The sequence below is a fragment of the Phallusia mammillata genome, chromosome 5, assembly GCF_965637545.1.
Source record: "Phallusia mammillata chromosome 5, kaPhaMamm4.hap1.1, whole genome shotgun sequence".
Lineage (NCBI taxonomy): Eukaryota > Metazoa > Chordata > Ascidiacea > Phlebobranchia > Ascidiidae > Phallusia > Phallusia mammillata.
In genome coordinates, this window is record NC_137256.1 from 2,129,266 (window position 1) to 2,156,436 (window position 27,171).

General features: G+C 38.4%; 2 protein-coding genes across 2 annotated transcripts; both read left to right on the forward strand.

Moving 5' to 3' along the window:
- Positions 1–13: 13 nt before the first annotated feature.
- LOC145228457 (DNA replication licensing factor mcm4-like) lies at positions 14–11,328 on the forward strand. The gene is made up of 13 exons (XM_080093510.1): positions 14–305; positions 2,720–2,925; positions 3,486–3,663; positions 4,515–4,598; positions 5,344–5,612; positions 6,108–6,384; positions 6,655–6,789; positions 7,342–7,518; positions 7,934–8,076; positions 8,682–8,892; positions 9,507–9,680; positions 10,082–10,316; positions 10,631–11,328. Exons 1-13 carry the CDS (start codon positions 33–35, stop codon positions 10,882–10,884), a joined length of 2,616 nt encoding a protein of 871 aa, XP_079949636.1. The 5' UTR covers positions 14–32; the 3' UTR covers positions 10,885–11,328.
- A 2,103-nt stretch (positions 11,329–13,431) lies between these two features.
- LOC145227849 (uncharacterized) lies at positions 13,432–27,152 on the forward strand. Its single transcript, XM_080092773.1, has 21 exons — positions 13,432–13,609; positions 14,228–14,321; positions 14,860–15,017; positions 15,461–15,645; positions 16,052–16,145; positions 16,963–17,140; positions 17,584–17,704; positions 17,927–18,021; positions 18,355–18,525; positions 18,972–19,139; positions 19,493–19,600; positions 19,933–20,030; positions 20,380–20,482; positions 20,812–20,912; positions 21,968–22,142; positions 22,814–22,992; positions 23,491–23,605; positions 23,940–24,078; positions 24,688–24,829; positions 25,133–25,374; positions 25,916–27,152. The coding sequence occupies exons 1-21, from the start codon at positions 13,549–13,551 to the stop codon at positions 26,162–26,164; spliced, it is 2,976 nt and encodes a 991-aa protein (XP_079948899.1). The 5' UTR covers positions 13,432–13,548; the 3' UTR covers positions 26,165–27,152.
- Positions 27,153–27,171: the final 19 nt, after the last annotated feature.

Here is a 27,171-nt window from a genome sequence, read left to right on the forward strand (position 1 = left end):
GTAACACTTTACTAAGCTAACTGAAAAAAATTATGTCTTCACCTGGTCAACGCCGTGGTCGAAGTCGTCGCAATCATGATCCGGACACGAGTAGCGATCTTGCCATGATGCCACCAACGTCACCTGCAAACCAGACAGGATTACTGGATGCAACATCTGACTCCATACTTGCTCCTCAAACTCCAGCTAATATGAGTGAGATTGATTTAAGTTCTCCACTCTTCTACGGAACCCCAGGAAGTTTAAGAACTCCAGCTGGGTCAGGTTTAACCCCTGGGAGAACACCTCGTGGGGCTCAGACACCGGTAAGTTTTACAAATTATTATGTTTTATGTCTCTAGCTGCATTCAATCATAGTCTCTGTTCCAACTTATAATTACTTTATTGTAAGTGTCATGTTATGGTTCATAATACTTTTTTTCTGTTGTTATATGTCAACAGTTGTTTGCAATAACTTTACCCAGCAAATTTTATGTTGACATATAATGCCATACACTGGCGTCCACTTATGGGGAGGCGGGGAGGCGCCGCCTCCCCGGGTATTTGCGTCGTTGACTACGTCATAAACCAGTTTTGCGCTAATTTACGCACACACAGTTTTGTAGTAACTCTGTACTACTGCACAGTCAACAACTGCCTAGTTTGAACCGACAAACCTTTCTGAAAAATCAAACAACGCATATTGTTACGTCACAAACGTATACTTGAAGTGTTATATGCAGGGTTGCCATACCGTCCTTATTTCTAAGATTTGTCCTTTTTTTTAACAATTACAAGTCAAATCCCTGCTAAAAGTAAACCTTGACCTGGGCTGTCGTGAGATGCACTACGTGTTTTCTACGAACAAGGAGTTGGAACAGATTGTTCCTGGCAAAAAGAAATATGACATGTGATATGTCAAGGCTCGTATAAATGCAAAGATTCAAAAACGTTTGTTTCGACATGAAAGTCCAATTTGTTCGTGTGTCCTTTGACATGAAAGTCCAATTGTTCGTGTGTCCTTATTTCGAGTTCCATGTCGATGGCAACCCTGGTTATATGCAATGAACCATTGGATAAAAACATGCAAGAAGTGTTTGCTAAAACTCGGTCAGCAACATCGACACAAATTGACATCGTTTACAAAGGGGGTAGCCAATTTTTTTTTCAGGGTAACATGAAAATAACATGAAAAGCATGCCGCATAACATGAAAATGACATTAGACGGCCACATCGCTTACAAGCACAAACGCAGCGCCGTTCCGCAATTGTGGTCTACAAAGCGCTTTTGTGGGACCAGCAGGAGCTATACAATATTATTAAGAGATAGCGCTACTGTCGAACTATAAAATTATGTGACATAAATTACTAACTTCTCATTTATGTCATCACAATTAACAAAGAAAGGCACCTGTACACGCACAGTAACGAAAGCATTGATACTTTAAGTCTTGTCTGTGATGTAACAAACTGTTTTTGGATCATTTTTATGCGTCCTGTGAAGTGTAAAACTAGGTAAACTTAAGACCACATGTTGTTGTGGGAACTCTTTGGTGGCAAATTAACTTTCAACGGTTGACTCGTTATTTTCCAAGATATATATTTAGAACAAAAACCTTCGCGGGCTTTACTTTGGTAATTCCTGATTTAAAATAAACTAAACTTAAATGCGTTACATGCAATTTCCTGTGTAAATAGAAAACATGGTTGAAACCAACCAAACGACCTAGAAACGTAAGAAACGATTATTATAATGGCTTTTTAGACGCATGTGCGCCTTGTTGCGTAAAAATAAAACATGCTTTGTAATAATTGTTGCGGGGATGAAAAAATGTATTACTGTATAGTTGGGTCGGCTTCGGCTGCTAATGTTATGTATACTAGTACCGAAACACTGCAAAGGGTGTAACTTGCGACGTTAAGTGACGTCCGAGCTGAATATTTCCGTCTTTACCGAGTTATAAAATTCTGCCTCCCCGCCGATTTTAGCAAGTGGGCGCCTATGATGCCATACATGCCAAAACAATTTGAATGCTATTGAAATCAAAATGCAGGGGGGTAGAAATGATACAACCATCACATACAAACTACAGGTTAAAAAATCCTGGCTTACAATTGAGTAAAAACAGTCTGCAATGAAAATTATTTATCAAATTTCATCTATGAAATTTAACTGACAAGTAGATTTCATGACATAAACTTACATTTTCTTCACAAATAGAAGTTATTGGTGGAATGAGTTGATTTTAAGTCATTACACGATTGTGCTATATGTATATCAGGGGTGGGCAACCTTTTTTACTGTGGGGCCAATTACAATTGTCAAAATTAGATCACGGGCCGCACCTGTGTGTAACACAAGGTGATTTTACTTCGTCGCTTACCGAATATGCTTAAATACAAGTATAATTCACATTTGATTCTAGCCACATTTTGTCAGGTCGCAGAAAACTAGCATCCGGCGCATTAATCTGCTCAAAAATATATAATATTTGGACTCGTTTGCCAGTACATTTACAATCAAAGCATCTCTATGGGCCGCACAACCTTTAATAAAGGGCCTCATTTGGCCCGCGGGCTGCAGGTTACCCACCCCTGATGTATATGTTGTTACACATTTATATTATGGCATGTATATATATTTTAAAATAGCTGTCTTTCCTGGCTTTTGTAACAAACAGTTTCTGATTGCCGTATATCATTTAGATAACCGTGAAACTTTTATTGCTTATTACACAGGTTCGTCAACGTCCTGACTTAGGAAGTAGCAGTCGTGTACGAACCGTCAATCTTCATTCGGATCAAACTCCAAATATCCCAGAAGCGATTCCAGAGGAGAACGAAGAAGTGATGCTGCCGGCTGATACAGCAGGACAACTTGTTATTTGGGGAACAGATGTGGTCGTGAGCAGATGTAAGGCAAGATTCACTCAGTTTATAACAAGGTTAGTAATAAGTTTGTCCGTATATGGACAAATGTTTGTGTCTAGCTTCATAGACTGATGACTCCAACTTCATTTAAAATGCCTAATTCCTTGTCATTCCACATTCTTGATTTCACAAAGTTGGTTGGAACTTAGGGATGGGCCGAGCCGAGCCAGAACCCAAATACATGGTATCGAGCATCGGTGTTTTAGATGCGCGGTGCTTGGCCAAACAGAACATTTGCAGTTATGGCCCATCCCTTTTGAAACTTACGGATGAACAACTAAGTCAGTAGTTCTCAAACTTTTTTTTTGTTGCGACGCCTCTGGAAAAGTTTTCTGGACTTGCAACGCACCAGCAAATAAAAGTTAATGAGGAAACTGATTATATTAAAGTTGTGTTTATTGACACAACAACAAAAAGCCACGAAACGGTTTCTGCGGCGGAAAATTAAAACGACGCACCAAGGCGTCGTGATGCACGGTTTGAGAACTACTGAACTAAGTTATTGATTTTAGGGAGATTTGAAAGCGCGTCAATCAGGATCTTAACAAAACTAACCATGTTCTTGTCTTGAAAGCTTTGTAGCTGATGATTCTGATGCGATGGAAACTGATGGAATGGACCCGAACGAACCACTTTATTTGCACAAACTGGAGGAGATTAGCGTAACTGAAGATCCTTATTTGGACGTCAATTGCGCTCACTTGAAAACATTTGATGCTGATTTATATCGTCAGCTGATTTGTTATCCTCAGGTGAACCTTTGCACTGATTCATGATAAAAACAACCTCTTTTTTTCATAGCATTCGATAATATGTGATTCTTTTCAAATGACATTGTTTATCTGGTCCATGTTTTCGTATCTGCACCAAAATGTGTTGTAGTTCTAAAAACTGGGTCTTTCATTTTTTTGTTTTGTTAAATTTGGTTTCACTTATAGTTAAATCTGCACAGTATACAATTTCACTCGAACAATCACCAAGTAGCTGTCCACGATTAAAATGTAATGTAGTACAGAAAAGTGGAGGGCACAATTGGTGGATTGATGTTAAACAGATTACAACTACATTGTCTTCGCTAATTATGATTTTTAAACCTTGCTGACATGTGCAGCATACAAGGCAGGCAACGGTGCTTGTGATTCGACTTTCGGCGGATTCTCGCCTGTGTAGCTCAGTTGGTAGAGCGCGAGTCCCAGAAAGACTCTTGTCATGGATTCGAATCCCACCGCAGGCTAGATTTTTCTAGCCTTGAGACGCCTTGCCATATGGTGGTGAATGCTTGGTGACCGACTGATTTGATGTTGTATCTAGCTACCACTCGCCACCTACATAACTTTTTAGTAGTTTTCAGGTTTTTTGTGTAACATTTTACATTGTTAGCAAATCCCTTGTCCAATGTAATGTAATGTAGTACAGAAAAGTGGAGGGCACAATTGGTGGATTGATGTTAAACAAATTACAACTACATTGTCTTCGCTAATCAGGTTTTTTTAATCTTGCTGGTATCTAGCTACCAAACAGCCACCTACATAACTTTTCAGAAGTTTTTGGGTTTGTTTGTGTAAAATCTCTTGTCCTAAAAAGTGATTGTTTTGTCTCACAGGAGGTCATTCCAACTTTCGACATGGCGATCAACGAAATGTTTTTTGCCAAATATCCGGACATTGCATTGTCTCATCAAATTCAGGTATGCTGATGCATTTCATACTAATCTTTCGTATTGGTGAGCATGTTTACACATTGTTGTATTCTAAAAAAACATTTGCTTGATTGACTTTACTTCACAATCAAGGCTCTGAGTAACACTCACAAGGGTTCCACCAGCTTGGCGTTTCATTAGTTTATTTTGTAACTCACTATGGAAAAAATAAAATTGATTGGATTTACTCGCAAAAATCCATTAAAATAATGCAGTAGGCCACTCTTTACTTAAAATCCAAACCACCACATGGGCTGCACAACCTTTCATAAATAGTAGTGATGGGACGAGTACTCGGTATTGATGGTGTCAATACAACTTCAGTGGTACTCGTACTCGGTATCAAAGTATTTTGCCTCAGTTTTCGAAACCAACAGTGAATTCCATAGGCCAGTTTACACTATAAGAATATGGACAATTATTTTTCATTATCGTGTAGAGATTACATTTTTTCTACATGCTTCTGCATGTGTGTGTGCGGATTTGCCACAGCCATGGCAGACAAAACTAGCTAGTGATGCAAAACAAAGTCCAACACTATATATAAGTACTCGGTAATTGGTACCGAAAGTATAAACACATGGTACTTAATTAGGCAGCTTTTGTCTGATGGCTGCATGAACCCTGCTGTAGGGAGTATTGCTCTCAGAGAGCTATGTTTGACCGTGACAAACTTTTTTACCTCCAAACACAGCAAACATTTTGAAAACAACACAAATACATATTTTTGCAGGTGAAGCCATTTAATGCTGAGCGTACAAAGAACATGAGATCTCTAAATCCGGAGGACATCGACCAGCTAATAACCATCAGTGGAATGGTGATCCGACTCTCATCACTGATTCCAGAGATGCGAGAAGGATTCTTTCGCTGCAATGTTTGTCACCACGAGGTGTCAGTAGAGATCGAGCGAGGTCGTATTGCCGAGCCGACGATTTGTGCCCAGTGCAAGACCAGTTACTCTATGTCATTGATTCACAACAGATCGCTGTTCACAGACAGGTTGGAATTTGTTATTAACAAATTTATTAACAAGTGCACAACATGTTGACTACCCCAGAGTTGCGATTTGCGAAGTGTGCTTACTGCTGCCCATATGTGGTCCATTGAATAACGGTTGTGCGGCCCGCAGAGACGTTTGCAATAAATAAATAAAAATCCCTGGTTTAAACTAATTCAAAGAAGGCGACGTGAATAAGATAGTGAAATGTCAAATAATAGATTTGCCACAAGAGCTCAATTGCATTTGTGTTGTGCCAGGCATCAATTTAATTAAACAAAGATACACTAGACTCGTATATAGTGTTCCAAATACATACTATTATTAGGTTTGCAAGTCTGTAAATTGATGGGTCAAATACAGCAATTTTTTTTCCTTGTACGTTGAAATGTCGACACAAACAATATATTTCCCACAAAAGCTCTATTACAATTGTTTTATGTCTTGGAGCAATAAATCTTCAAAGAAGGTTACATTTTTCTCTTATACACTTACAGACAGCTGATTAAGTTGCAAGAAGCTCCTGACGACATGCCAGCTGGGCAAACTCCCCATGCAGTCGGTCTCCACGCGTACGGTGATTTGGTAGACAGTGTACAACCTGGAGACAGGGTGGTGGTCACTGGGGTATACAGAGCACAGCCACTGCGCGCTAATCCCAGGATGAGAAATGTGAAATCAGTTTATCGAACCCACATCGATGTTCTGCATTTCGAGAAGAAAGAAGGAAAACGACAACAGCTCTATGAAACCGCAGATGACGAAGACAGTCAGGTATTGTGACGTCATGGTTATATTGTTGTTTAATTGTTTTGGAATAGCATAATGAATCAAATTATAGTGTAACAGCGGCATTTTGAAAAAAGTTATAATCTTGTAAACCAGTGTTCTTCTACCGATTTCTTGTTTGAAAACATATTTTTCTCCTCGACCTTTTCAAACTTATGAAAAGATGGATGCAACTTATGAAAACTTATTACAAATTTTCACGGATACATTTAAAACAGTCTATCATTTGATCTTGACTGTTTCTTCGATTTTTAGATGCAATTTAGCAAGGAGCGCATCGAAGCGATCCGTGAATTATCAAAACATCCTGATGTTTACGACCGCTTGGCTCGTGCAGTCGCACCAAGTGTGTATGAACATGATGACATAAAGAAAGGAATTCTCCTGCAGGTAAAATAGTTTTGGGACATAACTAGTTCTTTAACACTTTTTTATAAACTCATTCGTTATCGCGCAGTGTTTTCGTTGCGTTGTGACGTGCTTGCGTTCAATTCGTTTTCCTTTGTTTATCGTGCAATGTACCAGTCGCATTCAGTGTTATTTACTCTGATGAAGGCGACCTGTATATTCACTTAAAATTAAAACGTTGAACTTAAAAACGTTGGTATAAAAATACAATTGATAGAAGTGCTCCACAAATTTGAAAGTATGCCCTCATCTCAGATACCCCCTTTGGACTTGATATTCTCACATGTGCTGTGGGTGGTACTAAGTACCGTATGGTACCATATGTTAACGCTTGTAAGACTATTAAGCCCAAAGGGTACCTGAGATTTATTGTAATTCCAAACCCTCTCCCCGACCCTAACAGCCCTAACCGTCAACATTTTCATAATTTCGTATGGCGTATTTTACAGGAACCCCAGTTAGGCCCTGCTGTAGAGCCTTCTGGGAAGTTAGGAACGTTATTTGTATTTACAACAACTTTTTCTTTCCCCGTAGTTATTCGGTGGATCTCGCAAAGAGATGAAGACCACTGGACCACGTGGAGGAGTGAAGGGAGGATTAAGATCAGAGGTTCACGTTCTCTTGTGTGGAGATCCTGGTACAAGCAAATCACAGTTATTGAGATACGTCCATGACAAACTTGCACCACGTGGACAATATACAAGCGGAAAGGTAAGGGACAATGTTTTTTTACTTAGTATTATGTCTGTACTGTTTTGTTGTATCGGATTCGCTTTGGCAGTAATTTGGGCTAAGTAACGGTTTGTTCGCCTTTTGGTATGAAAAATTACCAACAAGTTTCTTTTAATAAAATTTAGTAATAAACACTTTAATTGTTTTTTAATTCATATAAAAGCATCGATCCAATACATGATAAGCTTTTTAGCTTGCTGCTCCCAACAATATGGAGTGTTGTAAGGGACTACATTAGACCTTATAGATCGAAAGTGTACACTCTCTGCAGCTTGTCTTTAACCAAGCTAGTAAATACGCGTATACCACCGTTTGTCATTTATACAGGAACATTCGTTTGTTGCTTGCAAAAGACTGGATTGTTATGTTACTACCGCAACTGCATTCTTTTTAGGGGTCCAGTGCAGTTGGATTGACGGCTTACATCACTAAGGAACAGGAAACAAAACAACTAATGATGCAACCTGGAGCTCTGGTGCTTTCTGATAACGGTGTATGTTGCATTGACGAGTTTGACAAGATGAATGATAGCACAAGGTAACTGCTGTGTGATGCACTATGGATACTCGTAGCATGAGTAAAGCATAACCAAAACATTTATTCCTACACTAATGATGATAGCAGCGACATCTGGAACTTTTGATACGTAATGTATTCACTATATACAAGCTCTCTGGCACTTGTTTTGATCAAGCTGTTGATCAAGCTTGGTTTTGATCAAACCTCCATTACATAGAGCAGTGCTCTTCAACCTTTTTTGGTTGGGTGAACCCTTAAAGTTGTTGTGACGAACTCATGCACCCTGTTTGGTCTCGACGTACATTAACAGGTCGCCAATCACACTGAAAGTGCTAGACATCAACATTTGTAAAAAAATACAGAGGTTCATTTATACATCAGTTGAAACCTACATCTTTTTTCTAATATCCTGAAAGTCAATTTATAATGGTTCATTAAAAGTTTGTCATGTACCCTTGTATACCTTTTCTTACTGGTGCACCCCATGCATATTTTGGTGCACACCGGTTAAAAAGCACTGACATGGAGCACAGTTATACTTCTCTGTGTAGCCCTATTTTTCCAGACATTTACATTAACAATAAGTAATCAGCTCCTTAACCTACACAGAGATAACATTTCAGGTCAATTCTCCATGAAGTCATGGAACAACAGACTCTATCTATCGCCAAAGCTGGGATCATTTGTCAGTTGAACGCGCGAACGTCTGTTCTGGCTGCTGCAAACCCTTGTGAGTCACAGTGGAACTCGAAGAAGACGATTGTGGAGAACATAATGCTTCCCCACACTCTCATGTCTAGATTCGATCTCATATTTCTCATGTTGGATCCACAGGTAAAAAATTGCGGATGAAATTCGGGTAAAAAAATTATTATTGCAGAGTCACGCTCAAGCAATTGGTTTTTGTTTTAAACCTAATATTTAAAAAATATATCGTACAAGATGACTAAACGAATGCACTAAAGCAAAATTCAGTTCAAACATTTTCAAATCCAACATTTCTTTACGTTCATACATTACTGGAAACCTGCCTAAATATAGAGCAAAGATTGAACATAAACATATTACTGGGATCAGCCCTGATGCGTTCATACTGGCCAGCGATCAAGACTCACTCATATATAAATCATGGTACGCCAGGCCATTGAAGGCGTCATACCGAATCTAGCCGGTTTCACAAGCATTCCGGGCTTAACACCAAGCCTGCGTAGCTCAATTGGTAGAGCGCGAGTCCTTAAAACAAACAGTCGTGGGTTTAAGTTTCACCGCCGAGTAGATTTTGTAGCCTATGCCTTGCCATATTGGAATGCTTGGTGACCGGCTGATTTGGTACAACGCCTTTAACAGGCCTGGCGTACTATGAAGTATTCAGTACATGAATGTAACGTTATAGTTGAGTTACAAAACCCTGTAAAATACACATACACACAAATCCATTTTATCAACAGGACGAAGCTTACGACCGCCGACTCGCAAACCACTTGGTGTCGCTGTACCACAGATCACGTGAGGAGGCAGAGATGGATGTGTTGGATTCCGAATTGCTTAAGGATTATCTTGCTTATGCGAGGGCTGTGATTAAACCGAGGTTGACCGAAGACGCCGGGCAAGAGTTAGTTCAGGTTCGGTTAAGCTGGTGTTGTAAGCTTGCTTCTGTAAAACTACGGGATTTCTCATTTATATGAATGAGATGCACTTCTCTGCACAAACATTGTAAAGTGTTGTTGTTAGAAAAATGTGTCGATGTTACCACTGGTATAAAAACTTAACAGTTTAAACAAGACAGTCAGACAGGGAAGAATGTCTGTAGAGATAAATTCTCAGAGTTTAACAATCCTTTCAAGTTTGCAATAATAACTAGAGCTAAAAAACATAACATTAATATTTTAAACCAAATTCAGATTTAGCCGGGTGGAGCAACGTTAATTGAAATGTCATTGGCTTGTAACGTAACAAAACTAGAATAACTTGAGTTTTTCGTGAAAAACTGTCTCTTAAACTGTTTGTTTAATGCTTTTTTCAGGCTTACGTGGAAATGCGAAAAGGGGGCGGGGCCGGCAACCGAGGGGGCGTGACCGCTTACCCTCGCCAACTCGAATCGCTTATCCGACTATCTGAGGCGCACGCGAAAGCGCGATTGTCGGCAAAAGTCGAACGCGCTGACGTGAGGGAGGCATTGCGGTTGTATCGGGAAGCTTTGAAACAATCAGCTACCGACCCCAGGACTGGAATTGTTGATATTTCGATTTTGACAACAGGTAAGAAGCCATTGTTTGTGTTTTATCAAAACCAACATATGGTTTAAGTAGTCAAAGTTCGGAAAATGTTTTCACCGAATTTGGATTCGGTTTCGGCCCGTAGTTTTTAAAATTTGGACGTTTCGAATGCATGAACTTAACGCCTAATGTTTACGATTAATCGAATAAAACTCGAAACATTATTGAGTACGATTGTTAAGTTTACCTAGTGAAATTATTATGAACGGTTTTTGAAACTGCTTCGATACACAATAGTTTAAAGTTATGGTTTTCCTAATACAAAATTTGACAAAATTGTTTCACCTTTCTCCCAGGAATGAGTGCAACGGCTCGAAAACGGCAGGAAGAGCTCAAGGGCGCCCTCAAGCAGCTGATCGAGCAGGATCGGGGCCGCGGGGTTCAGGCAGGATCCAAATCTGGTCCCACCATCAGATGTCGCCCTCTGCTTGACCGATGGCGCGGTCAAACCGACCAAATCATCACACAAGCGATGTTCGATGAAACTCTTCGCTCTCTGCAAGACGACGAGTTTCTCGTTCGAACCGGTGACGTCATAAGACTGTGTTAAACGTGACTTCACCGCTGTTACGTCATAACCATGTAACACCGTTGCCTTTGTGACGTCATCTTGCTTGTGGACGTCATCACTACCGCTTTAATATGCTTTTTGATGACGTCATCTATGTTACGGCTAAGTAAACCATTTTTCTCTCTTCGTTGCGAAGTTGTCAATAGCAACAGCGTGACATCATCGGTGCGTCATAACATTCTCTTTTCACATCTTTGTTGACATCATTAATATGACTATACGTGAACACTGCCAAGTTACAAAACCACTGCCAACTGAATGTGCTATTCACAACTGCCGGAAGTTACTAGGTTCCATTTCCGGTGATTTTGTTGCGTCATCTGTGGCAAAATTCATCCAACTTCGATCATGATTTTGTGTATATTCTGGCGTTTGTACAGTTGCCGTTTAGTTCCTGTTTTCATAAATACAAATCTGCCGCAATGCGAGAGTGCATTTGTCAGGTGTAGATTAACTTTCAACGACTTATAAGTTATATCCCTTAACCAAGTGGAAACTGATGACATTCAAAAATTGGACTTGGTTTTTTCAACCAAGTTTGAAGAAACATTTTTTTTTACACTTTTAATAGACAAATCATAATTCGACCACTTCGTATCGGTTAGCCGGAAACCAACCACAGAAAAGAGACATGTTGAATTTTAAGACTTTTGTCGTTTAACACTTTGAAAAATGAGGAACAGGTTTGTCGAAACCAAACCGAAACTTGGACTTGTTCTGCAAAAAGCAAAAACCCGCAAGCTTACGTGCTATGCCCTGGGCCAAAGACAAAATTATTTGACATTACATTCGGTTAGAGTGGTAAAACTTAACATTCGTGTTTGGGATAAGACAATAACTTAGATTTTGCAAAAAAATCTCAATGGCTTAGTTGTGATTCCAACATATAGGCTATGGTTTAAGCAAGGTCTCAGTTCCAATATTTGGACAAAAAATAGGTATCCGTTATGGGATAAAACATTGAGTTTGGCAAGAGATATAAACAAACCTCGTAATGCAAATTTGTTTGTTTAAATTTTACGAAGCACATATTTGTTTAGTAATTTTATTGATCCTTCAAATTCAAAATGTAATCAACGAGGTTTTGCTTATTTATTGCGTAGTGTTTTAACCAGTGAGCCTCTTGTACCGAATGTGATTTCCAATTTCCCAAGTAAGTATGTTGGTTTATACCACATGTTAGAAACCCATTTAGATTTGTTATCTAAAGTAGTTTCTCCTATAACGTTAAAGTTTCAAATTGATTTTAACATTTGTGATTTAACCTGCAAAATATGCCCCATTCAAGAATGGGACTTTGAGCAAGGTTTAGAACTACTGAAAAAACAATGTCCTTCATGTTTCTCGCGCAAAAGGTCTTAGGCGGGATTAGAACCCACAAACCTTCGAGTTTGAGTTTGCCGTCCCAGGCAAAACGTCTGTAACGAACAGCGCATGTCGATTTCGTTTCAAGTGAAAAGTTGTAGAACCGGTGTCTCGTTGCCTGAGGCAAATCAGACACGTTTTATTGAACAAAACCCTTCAGACGATTACGACCACTGAATTGACTGTCATCAAATAAAATACCTTGTTTACTGTGATACGACTTAGCTACTTCGTATAATACTTAGGATAATTTAGCAAATGAACTTTTTCCGGCAGTTTGCACAACTGTTAGGACAGGAATTTAGAGAGTTAAGTTTTTTCGGAGTTAAGTTGTATGCAAAGTATGTGTTTGTTTGTTTATATTTAGTGAACATTCAAACGCAACAACTTTTTTTGAAAAAAAATGCTAAAAGATGACAGATTAGCTCTACAGGGGGTTAGGCATTGTTGAATATATTATTTATTGCAGACAATTCATGATTTTCTGTTTCATTTTCGTTGGTGTTTAAAGTCATTGCGTTTAGAATAATATAATATCTTGGTTTTCAAATTTCGTTTTGTTCCTATCCCTTGTAATCTGTCATTTTCAAAAACTGCGAGTTGCCATTATTTTTAAGGGCTCGCGGTGCGTAAGCCTGAAGGTGTATTTTAGAAAAATGAAAGTTGATTGCAGGATTTTAGCTATTTAAGCAAATTTGCGCATAACAATGGTCCAAATCTGACATCACAGACAAGACAAAACATTACAATTGTGCACGAACAATTTCATTTTTGTTAGTTGTCATACAATAAAGCCTATTGTTTAGCAATGGAGACGGTGCGGATTTTTGTTTGTGTATTTAACGCTTATTGTTACTCAACTAGTAACAAACAGGTATTGTTACGCGCGCATACACACTACAAAACGGAATGAACATTTGTTAATCTGCGCGCCGCCAGTTTACCTCTTTACGTTTCATGGTATAGAAGCGGTTGTAACTTTCTCCGTTGGTACATTAATTTCATAGTATATATATATTTTTTTTCTTCTTCTTAAATTCCTGTCTTTCAAGTACATTTTAACGTTTCTCCCTGACGCAGATTTAAACACTAAATCCCCTGATATGTCAGGGAAAATCCTGACATATGGCAACCCTACTTTATACCGCAAAAAGCCTTAAAAGTTTCGTCTTTAAAACGTTTCTTTATTAGGCCTAAACGTACAGCTGGGATTTTATATTAAGTCAAACTTTTCGATAGAAAGATCTGAATTGTTTTGCAGCTAATAGAACAATCGAAATGCGAATATTGATCGCGATACTGATTGTGACGTCAACAGTGGCACAGGATCCAACGTCAGGTGAAGCTTTGTGACGAAATAATGCCGCTTTTACTTACCATGCATTTGTTCATCTTGTGTAAAGTGCTTTATGCAGTGGCTGGATTTAATCCGGTTCCCACAGGTTCTAGATCCTCTTAGAGTTTCTTCAATTTTCAGAATGAAATAGCAGAAATATTTTTCCGTAAATAGAATTTTGGCATAATAATGGACTGGTGTAATGCTAATCAAAATACTAGTTTTTTTTTTAAGAACTTGTATTTTTTTAATCATATCCCGCTGCTCTTGTGTATTTTTGCTTGTGTGTTCGCATAACGTCAGCTAATACAAGTTCTTGAAACAACAATTAGTATTTTGTTTAGCATTACACCAGTTGAACGACAAATTTATTAAATATGCAACCTGGTGGACGAAACGCTTGCTCGCTATTTTTTATACCAGACATCAATTCTATGTGAAAGATTCCAAAAACAGTTTAAAATTTTAAATTCTATGGTTGTGTTGTTATTTACGACCTGGCATTTTAAGAACCTCTAAATTGCGGGCCTAATCCTTTTACACATTGTCCATTTACATACAGTGCAAAAACAAAATCACTTAAATTTTGATAAACAAAACTTTTTTAATTTTTCTTTCCAGATGGAGTATTGGTGGAAACAACTGATGACGTACAAAGCGAATCCACCGATGACGTAGTGACTTTGCCTTATGTACCTTATCTTACTCAACCTCCGTAAGTGAAGTAAACAAACTTGTTTGTTTGTAGCCGATACTTGCCAATATCACTTTTGATGTTGTGACTCAATTCATTTGAGTTTGTTGCCAACAGTGACTCGAATAAGAGAGTTTACCTTGAAAAGCATTTCAAATTGGTCGAGTGGAAACAACAAAATGTATTCACTCGAATCGTGTAATAACTCGAGTTGGCTTGGGTTATCATTTGCAATGGTTTCCAACCTTTCTTGACAAACTCCTTCCTTCATTCCTCCCCAATAGACTACATAGTAGATGCTAAACCATGCAAATATCATTTAAATTTTCGTCTTTCAACAACTTCACATGAAACAAATTAAACTAAATTCCTCCTCACAAGTTTTAGGGAGAAATTTTTCCCTGATTAGGAACCACTGGATTATTGTAAATGATTTGGCACTCCGGTAGTATATAGATGCCACTTCTCGTTGGGGTCTTTAGTTCACAGCAACAACATACAGCTTAATAGTGCCAGTTCAAATCTTCACAAACTCTTGAATTGTTTATTTTTAACATAGACGAGATTACGCGAAAGCCCTTGCCATGAGCATGTTGTTTTACGAAGCACAGAGATCGGGCGAATTACCCAACAATCAGCGGGTAAAGTGGCGTCAAAGTTCCGCGTTAAACGACGGACAAGACGTGGGCCACGACCTAAGCGGTGGATATTACGACGGTAAGCAACATCAACAAAAAATATAAGCCTAAACCAGAACTTTGGTTATGTAGTCTATATTGTTGGTGGTCTACACTAATGGCGCTGCAAAATCATTGTATGTCCGTTCACTCCGTTGAATATTTTTTTGTATTTGCAGTGTTTAAGCCAATTTAACCAAGTTAGTGCCGTTTTTAACTTTTTTCCTACAACCAAATAAAATAAATTGTATGCCACCATATGATGGCGGTATTGGCACAGGCAAGCGAAAGGCTCATATCGTTTTGGTGTTTTGAACGTTTTGTACTATTTTTTTACTGGTTCGTTTTAAACGTGCTTTGGGACGGATTCAGTGGGATTCGAACCCACGAAAGGAGTTTGCTTTGATCTTGGCGCTCCAACTACCAACTGAGCTACACAGACCTTCACTTCTTACCACTTTTCCAACTATTTATTTCTTGCAGGTGCTTCTTACGTGAAATACGGCTTCTCAATGGCATATGCCACAACCCTGCTTTCATGGGGTGTAATCAAATACAGAAGAACGTACGAAATATTGGGACAACTTGATTATGCGCTGGAAACAATAAAATGGGCGACGGATTATTTCGTAAAGTGTCACACCGATGATTATGAGTTCTATGGACAGGTACATTTTATTACCACTCTTGTAGAAAAGAGCTTTGTTTAATTCTACTTCGATAATAATTTTGCTTTTAGTTAGCTACTAATTTTGTCTTGTGCTTCTATTAATTTTTCTACATGCGTATCCATCTTTAATTGGTCTCACAAACTTAGCTTTATTTAAGCCAACACTCACAGATATATACATGTGCGTTCGGTTTAACATAAAATACAAAACAACATCTATGCGTTGATTTCCTGAAGTGAAAAAAAATAGAGACACCAATATACTAAATACATCACCAAGCCATTCTTGGCTGCTAGCTTATTGCTTTAAACATCACAAGCACCTAATCACAATATATCATTTTCTCACTTTTGTCATGTTTTTAGCAGCCTTTTTATCAATGGTTTTGATTTAAATTCCTCAGGTGAGCGACAAAAGCGCTGATACTCAGTTTTGGGGACGCCCCGAAGATATGAGCTACCTTCGTGTTTCATACAAAATCACCAAAACCAATCCAGGTATGAATGTGTGTGAAAACTTTAACAATGTCGTGTTTCGGTAAAACGCTAAACGTTCTCTAACTTTTAAACTTGTGTCGAACTGCATTTAATTTGCTTCAACGCAAATAGTTGTTTTAAAATAAATTATTTTCCAACAGTAACAAGGTGACTTTTGATAACAAATAAGATTTTAAGATTGTTACGCAAACCTACATTGTGCCATTATACCCTTGCCTAAAACATGAAATTAAACTTGCACCCTACGAAGGGTTCACACTCAACAATGTATATAGGCAGGGTTGCCATACCGTACTTATTTCTAAGATTTGTCCTTATTTTGAAGGGCTATGTCTTAAAAAAGTTCATTCTTCTTATTTCTAAGAAATGTCCTTATTTTTGACTGGAGTCCTTATTTTGTCTTATTTTCAACAATTACTATAGTCAAATCTCTGCTACAAGTAAAAGTAAACCTAGACCTGAGCTGTCGTGAGATGCACGAAGTATTTTCTACGAACAAGGAGTTGCTGGAACAGCTTGTTTTTGGCCAAAATATTGCATATGATATGTCATGTCTCGTATATATGCAAAGATTTGTTCAAAAACGTTTGTTTCTTTTCGTTAAAAAAAATTAATTTTTCAGTTGTCCTTATTTTTGGTTTCAAGTCGATGGCAACCCTGCATATAGGCCTACAAAGTAATATTTCGTGTGAAACACCAAACTCAATTCAAAGGTCCAAATCGAGTCATTTTTATTTAAACATAAACCCTAACCCGGCCAACAGCTCTATAACACTCACTTTATTACTCTGCCTCAAATTGTCGGTTTTGTACACAGGCAGTGATCTGGCAGGTGAAACATCAGCAGCACTCGCCGCAGCCTCGATCGTTTTCGCAATTTCCGACCCCACATATTCCAAGTTGCTTCTTAAACATTCTCAGCAGTTGTACGAGTTCGCCACAAAATATAAAGGAGCCTACAGTCGCTCTATTCCAATGGCTGCACAGGCTTACGAGTAGGAAATGATTGTTAAACCTTCTAAGTGGGTTCCCAACGAATTCGGTTTAGTCAAGCATTGTAAATGTAAAGACTTAAAAGACAAATTGATTTGACTTTACACATTTTAAAGATTGTTTCTCATTATTGGTGATGGTCAAATAATATGCTCATATTAATGTAACCTAAATTTAAATGCATTGTTTGTTGTTGTGGGTTTAATTTTTTTGTTATTTGATAGAATCAGTCAAAAAACAAATAATCTAATTATTTTACTTACTTGAAACAACATTTTTGAAGCAGTTAAAAATAATGCAACATCCGACAAATAGCCATCAGTCGTTGGTTTATAACCATACTTGCATTATAAAGCAGTTTACCGGGCAAATAATAGCGAGATAAACGTGGAACTTTTGCATTGTTTAAAGCACTTTTCAATTTACCACTTTGAATTGTTTTCAGTTCACACAAATTCATTGATGAACTTGCATGGTCGGGTGCCTGGCTTTACAGAAGAACTGGCGACTCTTCGTATCTCAGAGAAGCACAACTCAACTTTAAAAAAGGAAAAATGGATAATTTGGTAAATTTGTTAAACAACAAGATTTTTGGTTAACAATATCCATATTAAACAATATGGAAATGCTAGGTGACTGGTTGACTCTGTAGGACGTCTTCAACAGGCGTATTATGACAAATACGCCATGATATCTACCGTATCTACTTTGAAACAACCAAAAAGAAAACTGCAGTCCAGCAGAAAACACCCGCAACAAATTAAAAACTGTGATTATGTTGTATGTAGGCGACAGAGTTTTCATGGAGTGATAAAACTGCTGGAGTTCAAGTTTTACTCGCAGAAATAACAAAAATCAAATCGTACAAAAAGTTTAGCAGATGGTAAGTTTTCGTTAACGCTCTTTCCAATTTTGTTTATGTATCAATTCTAGATTGCTACCATAGCGCATGTTGTATTATTACGCGCCGTATTTACTCGTTTATAAGCCGTCCTTGATTGCAGGCCACATGCTAGAATTTTCGATACTATTGTTCCACAATACATCTTTCTGTTGTTACATAGTATAACTATTTGCCCATATTTGTTAATTACGTTGATAGTACCTAACAACAGAAAAAGTAAATCAGGGCACACATTCTTTCAAACCAAGACTTTTTAATCTGTTTTACTCCGCTAATTACACTAAAATCACAAATATTTTGGTTTCACAACAGGTTTTGTGAACATTCGCAAAAGGAAAAGAACAAAAAGTTTCGTACAAAATCGAAATACACACCAGAAGGACTGTTGTATCTCAATCAATGGGGACCACTTCGTTATGCAGCAAACTCGGCATTTCTTTGTCTCATCGCAGCTGATCTAAACCTCAACACAAGCATGAACAGGTCGGCCATGCAGATACAAAGTTATTTTTACCACTTGTCAAATGGCACATATTATTCCAATTATAAAAGATCTAGGCATCGCAGTTTACTGTTTAAAAACTCTAATAAGAGACAATGTACGTTTCTACAGTCCATTGTCATGTTAAATGGAATTGTTTTACTGTAATGCTTTGAATTGTGTGCTTTGTTATAAAATAACAATTAGTATTTGGCAAAGGATTTTTTTCACTAACAGTGGAAATTTTATGTCAATAATCAACTAATGAATAACATTTTTGAGCGGTATCAAATTTGTGTTGTCTAATTCTGCTACAGTTACACTGCTGGTTTATTGTAATTACCTTCTTACAAGCTTATTAAGCTCTGCAACAAACAATGACCATTTTTTTATTCCAGTACACCTTTTTTTCTGCATTTGTCTGACGGTCACAGCTTTGTTTTTTCAGAATTTTTGCTGCGAAACAGTTGGATTACATGCTGGGTAACAACGACGCTGGGCAGAATTTCGTTGTGGGGTTTGGAGATAAATATCCCCGTTACCCGTTCCATAAATCAAGTTACTGCCCAACACCTCCAGCGATTTGCCCCCGGTTCAGCAACCAAATCCCAAACGCGTAAGTTTCTTGTTTTTACTATTTTCGTTTGTTTTTGTGCGTTTTGTGTACAGTTGAAGGGGGCATGAAAACTGATGTCTTATCTGTTGCCCGAATTAGATATAACTTTTATTCTTTAAACTAAAATTAATAACAACTTTTAACTGTAATTTGTTAAAACTAAAATAAATATTGAATGGTCAAGCCTGAATCAAGCCCGTTGCATTTAAACTTACGTTACTAAAGTTACATTTCAACTCATTATATAAGTTACAGACACCTTGGATTGTTGGAAAGAAATTTTAAGAAATGTGATGTAAAAAACAGTTTTTTGTGCTTTGACCTTTTTATCCTGTTTTTATGTCAACTTCCAGACACACTTTATACGGTGCACTGGTGGGCGGACCCAGTGATGACGACACTTTCCGCGATCAGAGAACAAACGAGAAACAGAATAGCGTCACAATTGACTTCAACGCTGGGTAAGAACCGTTTGCCTGAACAGTGTTTCCCAAATATTTTAAATAAAAACCAATGAGGAGTATTAAAAAATAAGCTGCTCTTTATATAAGTTATTGCTGCCAGGCATAATATCAAGTTTAGAGAGATCTTCTATCAACTTAAGCTGCGTTTGTTAATTTCTAATGTTTCATAAACCGGATGTCAGAACAGTACACATCTTTCTTTTTTATTTAATACAAATTTAAACATAACATAACACATGTTAATCTTGCTGCTTTCTTATGGAAGTTAAATCTGCATCAACAACCCTCACACAGTCATTTAATTAAACCAAAGTTTTTGTTTGACCCAGATTTCAGTCCGCATTGGCTGGATTGCTTGACATCTACATATTCGGACCCCAACATCGTCCTCACATTGACGCACCTGGAACCATCACTGAAGATATTGGTTGGTTGAAATAAATACCAGTGGGGTTGTACATACTAAATTGCCAATTTACATACCACACACAAAATATTGTCAAAGTTATCAGTCTGTTATTATACGCGACTGTCGACTCCATCTCTCATACTGAGTCTCTGGTGACTCGTGGTTATATAATGTATACTACATGCAGTTTATACACACGCGAAAAGTAATCTCCACAGACACACAGTGATGAATGCGGCACAATTAACGAATCACGTGACTGTGGAATGCGGGTACCCGATTCACTACAAGGAATGTACACAAGGCGCCACCACAACACAAACTACGGTTTTCTTCCCAGCAAATTCACTTTGATATTTATTTGCAGCCACTCCACCCCCTCCCACAACACAGCCCACCACAAAACCACGTGTTGGAATCGACTACGCTGAAGTACTCAACAAAACCTTGTACTTCTTCGACGCGCAGCAGTAAGTAAAGTTTGGTAACTACATGGATTTGCAACGGTCAAACCATCCATATTTGCGTGACATGCAATTATTGCCTTTTCACCTTACATATATCACGTTTGCTTGTTCTGTAAACATGTTTCTGACGAAACTTGGCCACATTCGTAAATAAGTCTCACAATTCTAGTTTAGGAGTTAGTTTGCAAACCGTAAAAAGAATAAATTGCATACATTGCTGGTGGAATCAGCCCATAGTTGATCGAATTGGTTCAACACAAAGTGCCTTGTAATTCGCGTCAGAGATAGAACGTGTTTCTTAATTTATTTGACAACTTGACTTTCCCTCACAGGTCAGGTCGGTTTAAGAACAACAAGTTACCATGGAGAGCGATTTCGGGGATGCAAGATGGAGAAGACGAGAATCTCGATCTCACAAAAGGATTTTACACCGGTTAGTGCGTTCAACATGTATTTCTGCTGGTTGTGATTCAAATTAAGAACATGAATATGTGTGTTCTAAGTGGTAAAAATTATGCTGTAAGAAACAAAAAGCGCAATGGTAAGACAATTTGGTGTAACATAACACCGAGCTTGATTGTGTCACGTAGGACGAAGTGAACCTGTAGTACCGAGCACTTTCATAGTACCAAGCAAACTAGCAGTAGCCTAATTTGATAGCCAGCACAACCGTAGCACTAAAAGAAAACCTGTACCAAGTAAACTCATAGTAAACGTAAACCTATAGTAGCAAACACATCTGTAGTATCAAGCAGCATTTAATAGCAACTTAAGTACTCCAGCAGTGCCAAGCATGGACGCCGACAGAAATATTTCAAGAGGGGGTCAAATTTTAACAAAAATACACTGCAGATTACCATATCAAGTAATTATGTACACGTGGCATAAAATATGGTAGAGCTACTAACACTGAGCTTCACCTTTGGCCCGACCTGGGAACTTCTGGTAGGTGGCGCAAAAGAGCATAGGCGTTTATGGTGCTGACTCAGCAATTATTCTTACCGGAAACCCAAATTGCTATAACAGCACCATAAACGCCTATGCTCTTTTGCGCCACCTACCAGAAGTTCCCAGGTCGAGCCAAAGGTGAAGCTCAGTGTTAGTAGCTCTACCATAAAATATAGGCAGTAGATTTGCATCAACGATGAAAAATCCCCGTACAGCCATGCAACTATATGAACCATTTTTTCCGTTTAAAAAACACAAAAACGGCAGAGGCTATGAAAACAACACCAGATACGTAAACAATGCAGACATCGTTGCTTGTTTAGACATTTGCTTTGACTATGTCAACATTCCTTCTTAGAGCATTATCGTTTTTCAGTCATCACGTTTTTGGAAAAAAAATATTGTAATTTTGCGGTACTTTGAAATTGCAGGGGGAGTCAAGTGCCCCCTCTTGCCCCTACGTGGCGGCGCCCATGGTGCCAAACAAACATATGGTACCACGCAGACTACATAAAGTAACAAACATTGTTTCGCCAACAGGTCCAGGTCATGTGAAATATCACTTGCCGATGTTTTACTCAATGACGATGTTAGCTTGGAGTTTGAGCGAATTCGAGGTTGGCTACAAATCTGCTGGTCTCTACAACCGAGCTTACAACATGCTAAAGTGGGGAATCACCTATGTCGAGAACTGTCACATCACCTCATTGAACAGGTGAGACCCAAAATAAAAATAACAACTAAACTAAAGACAAGCAATAGTGAAGAAGCAAATACTTCTGATTCAAATTCAGACAACACAAAGTTGTGAAAATCGATATCGACGAAGGTTAAATAAAGGAACACAGGCGTAAAAGTAAAAACAGTTAAAAAAACAATTGGGTATTGAAGCCCAACACCCCGCACTAGCTAGCTTGTTCTATAGAAGCAGCTTGACTCGGTGATCGTGGACATTAACATGTCTACTATTAGAGGAACGGATCATATAAAAGGCATTTGAATTCACCCAGCTATCGTCACGATATATTTTAACTAAAACATCGAAATATGTTGATTTTCCAAATCATCTCTTCGATCGATAACAGACTTGAAACTTTTTAACTTGTGATAACCTTTTTTCTTGATCAGTATTTTTTAACCTTTTATGCAAACGGCAAAATGATCAGAAATTACAAAATACGATAACAGTATTTACAAGAATTGCTTACGTTATTTTGGCAACGTTTGTTATGACAAAAAACATGTCATCCTCAAAATGTCAAAACGTTATGTTTTATACAAATATTTGGCCTTGCCCTTTCTTAATTGTCATAGTATTTTTTATCAATCTTTATTACAAATTCGAGCAACAACTTGAGGTTAACTTGTAATATTTTTTTCGACAAGATCTTCGATCGCTGGACAAGTAGGAAACCCGAATGATGACGCGTTAAGGTGGGACATCCCCGAACGTATGAACTACACCCGGAAAACGGAAGTGCTGACGTTGGAAAATCCTGGAACCGAAATCGCCGGAGAAATGGCGGCTTGTCTGGCAGCAGCGTCGGTTGCATTTGCCAGCAAAGGTAGATGTGAATGTTTATTTGTCTTGTGTGGGTGTCGACAGTGCACACCGCTTCGACCTATAAGGTCTCATCAGTACAGCTGGTGACGAGAGATCGACGGTATTGGCTAGTGTAGCCATCCAACGGCATTCCAGTTTGTTAGGAGTAACGGGCCATGCCCTTGTGGGTGAATTGATGAATTACTTCAACATGTGGCTGATGTAATGTCTTCTCCAGGCTGTGAGCTTGTGGCCTGCTCGCAACAAAATACGCTCAATGACTTTTTGCCCTATTAACGACAGTTTTGTAAGTTATAAATGTTTATGAAAAAGGAATTTTTCCATTTTTCATCTAGGGTCCCCCCCATACAACCTTGATATACAGCGAACGTTGCACGCAGGGCTGGCGTAGTGTGATTTATGCACGATACATAACAACATGTTGTTTTTGTTGATGAGCATAAAGTTCTTTTGGGCAAATCCCGATGTTAAATGTGATTTTTTTCAAACACAATCACAGATCCCAAATGGTCGGAGCAGTTATTCAATCGATCTTTCCACATCTATTCACAAATTGCTACAAAAGCGGAAGGAAAGTACACGTCGCAAATCCCATCAGCGGAATACGAGTATCCGTAAGTTCAGAAAATATTACGATATCTTGTTTCAAGAACCCGACAACCCTGAGTCCATAAATGGTTTAATATACTTTTTTGGGAAAATGTCCGCCAAAACATATGATGTTTGCAACAGATATGATATTTGTCTGAATTTTATCGACCTAATTTGAATAATGCAAAAATCATAGCCAAGATCGTCCTGATTAGACCTGAAAGTTCGATGTCTACAGATTGGGCTTAAAAAGTTAGGATACGACACATGGAAAAGCAGGCTGAAAGCAAACCTGTGAAACGCAAGTCAGAATCATTAAAAACCCGATCCAACTTACAACTTTAAAATTCCTACCAGGTCTTCGGGATATAGAGACGAGCAAGCCTGGGCGGCTGCATGGCTTGACGAAAGAGCAAGGCACCAGGTTCTTTACCAACAAGTGGAAATCTACTACGACAGCTGGATGCCAAGAGACTTTTCTTACGACAATAAAACGGTAAATCCAAGAGGGTTGCTTTTGATTTCAACTATGTATTCCTGTACATTCGGTGATTACACTTTACCGAACCAACATAAACTTATGTAAAAACGTGGGTTATTACTTGATAAGCAAGCTACAGTTAGTGTAGGCATAAACTGTTTTGTTGCATAAGGTATCATCTGGTTACGACAGTAGTTCTCAAACTGTGCGTCGCGACGCCCTGGTGCGTCGTTTCAATATTCCAAGGGCTTCGCAGTATAGTTCAGTTTCGATGCTTTTTGTTGTCGTATCAATAAACACAACTTTAATAATAAGTGTCCTCATTAACTTTTATTTGCTGGTGCGTCGCAAGTCTAGAAAACTTTTCCAGAGGCGTTGTAACAAAAAAAGTTTGAGAACCACTGGGTTACGGTCATTGAGATAATTATATATGAAATGTTGCCGCCAGACATATGTATAAACTAAATGACGCTCTTCAAATGTATTGTTTTAACCGATGTTTCAACATGAATAAGACGATAAAACGTCGGCACAAGCAATGTGTTTGCCAGAAGAGCATCATTGTTTAGTTTATCCATTAAGATAAAATGTAGTAAAGTAACACATAAGTGTTCAACTATCTAGGCTGGAGTCCAACTTCTGCATGCGGGCCGCACACTAGACTACGAACACATTTCTACCTTCTGTAACTGGTTGGTGACGTCAGCGAAGAGGAACCCCAGCGGTCTGATTCAACTCAACGACCGATACCCAGCCCATTATGCAGGTGGCCTTAAATATGTTAACTTTAAACGTATAACTGTAAAATAAACCTGAGCTGTTAAGAGAGCAGGGATTTTTGGGTCTGGTTAGGACTTGTGTTTAAACAAAACGGGCCTAATTGTTTCGAGTCTGATTTCACATTTGGCCACATTTGTTCATTTGGCGTAGGAAAATCAGATTTTTAGTTAACTCTGAACACAACACAGTAGCCTACTTAGGCAGCACATCGGATATTTCGGCTTAAGACGTTTTACACAAGTTACGACTTAAATCGAAATTTTATCACAAACATTTTTTCCCAATGCAGCAAACGCCGCTTTTATTCTGCTTATGACGTACAAGCGGAATCCAACTCACTACAACTCGGGTTTATGGCGCGACACAGCGGTACAACAGGTGAACATACTGCTCGGTTCAAATGGTCAGAGCTACATGGTAGGGTACGGGCCGAACTCACCCACCCAACCTTACCACAAAGCGAGCTCATGTCCAGGACTCGAAAAACCTTGCGGTTTCGCATACCGCGACCTGGACCAACCTAACCCACAGGTAAAATTCATCTTAAGATTTGAAATAACGTTTCTGAGCTTTGTGGGTAATTTTTATGTAGACTAATACTTCGAATTGCGTTTTATAGTATTTACTTAAATGGTTGCTTTAAAATTGACTTCATGTGTGAGTTTTAAAATATTGTTTCCCGTCCTATAGTCCAACCAAGTTGTAAGTCGGGCCGAACATTTCGGGTCGGGTTCAGCTTTAAGCTTGTGCAAAACAAACGTAGTTTGGGTCTGACTTTACACTTTGCCACACTTGTTTTGTGATTTGATGTTTTTTTGACGGGGTTCGAACCCAGGACACTCCCGGGGACGAATCCCGATCGTTTTTTTTATGTCTGTATGGGTCAGGTGCGCCGGACCATTCGGCCAAGTTCGTAAACTGTACTCCAAACATCTGGCTTTGTACCGCCACCTAACGAAAAAACGATTTACTATACATGGGATGCTATACCGCCACCTTGCAATTAACTTTTTACATGTGACGCGCTACCGCCACCTATCGATTTACTTACAAACAAAATGATCTCTTGCAGGAGCTGCTCGGAGCGCTGGTCGGCGGACCAAACTCACTCGGATATTTCATCGATAAACGTGAAAACTTTGATCAAAGTCGCGTCTCGCTTGATGGAAACGCAGGCTTTCACGCTGCTATCGCCGCCATCTTGTATCTACAGGAGACTGGACAACTCGGCGGTGCTGCTTCTGTCCTTTCAAACATCGGGTTGCTTCATACGATCCTGCTGACGTTCCTCGCCCAGTGGTTTATCACGTGGAATCGGTAGAAGGCATTCGGGCTTTTTTGTGAATAAGTGTAGGGGAATTACCCAATTGGGACGGTCTTTTTTCCTGAACAATGGAAACACTTGAGTTTTCTATTAGGACAGTGGTTTCCAACCTTTATCGACGAATTTATCACTTATCACTTTAAATAATTCGCTTTCCTCCCCAATAGACTACATAGTAGATGCTAAATCATACAAGATAATTCAAAATTGGGTCTTTTAGCTATGTCACAGGTTATACTAGAGGTTAAACAGTCTATTTATTAACCACATGTACAGATTAAAGTAAATTCCTCCCCTTAAGTTTAAAAATTCCTCCGTCATTGGGAATTCCTCCCCAGTTGGGAACCACTGTATTAGGACGTTCATGGATTTTTTCTCAAAATGTTTAAAAAGTGTGGTATTATAACGCAAGTTAGGCTAAACCTAGTTTTACTTGGATTGGCTTTTAAAATGGTATCCAGTGTTTCCTACAGTTTTTTATTGTATTCTATATGTTGTCCATGCCCACCACTTTCAGTGCCTTCTTTCTTTTAACGTGTATTAATATGCAAAATATTTTGAAACATAGGCTACAACTTTGTAATTTTCCTGCATTATCAGATGATTGTAAATGGTTGACAATGTTCATAACATTACACTAACAGATGTTCGTGTGAATGTATTTATTGGCATTAAAACTGCTTAAAAAGGTTTTAAAACTCGGCTTGGTGAAGTTAACCATGGTAATGGATTAAATTACTGCGCGTGTAGTGGAGTTTTAATACAAAACCATCAAAAATCAAAGGTTTAAATTCACTCACGAATTAATTACAAACCGAATTGTATAAGAGTGCGCAAAGCCGATTTAAAAATCTTTTTAATAACTCTACACATTAACATTAAATTGTAACTTTCTTAACCTAACTTTTTCAATGATTTAGGTTTTAGCCCATGATATCATATTACGTATTCTTGCTATTTTATGAATAAAATCTTTACTGTGAAACCGTATGTGACCGTGTTAG

Coding starts and splice junctions, on each gene's coding strand:
- LOC145228457 (XM_080093510.1), top strand. CDS start 33: ATGTCTTCACCTGGTCAACGCCGTGGTCGAAGTCGTCGCAATCATGAT. Junction 6,790..7,341: donor AGAAAGGAATTCTCCTGCAG/GTAAAATAGTTT, acceptor CTTTCCCCGTAG/TTATTCGGTGGATCTCGCAA. Junction 7,519..7,933: donor GACAATATACAAGCGGAAAG/GTAAGGGACAAT, acceptor CATTCTTTTTAG/GGGTCCAGTGCAGTTGGATT.
- LOC145227849 (XM_080092773.1), top strand. CDS start 13,549: ATGCGAATATTGATCGCGATACTGATTGTGACGTCAACAGTGGCACAG. Junction 22,143..22,813: donor CACATCACCTCATTGAACAG/GTGAGACCCAAA, acceptor TTTTTCGACAAG/ATCTTCGATCGCTGGACAAG. Junction 23,606..23,939: donor TCAGCGGAATACGAGTATCC/GTAAGTTCAGAA, acceptor AATTCCTACCAG/GTCTTCGGGATATAGAGACG.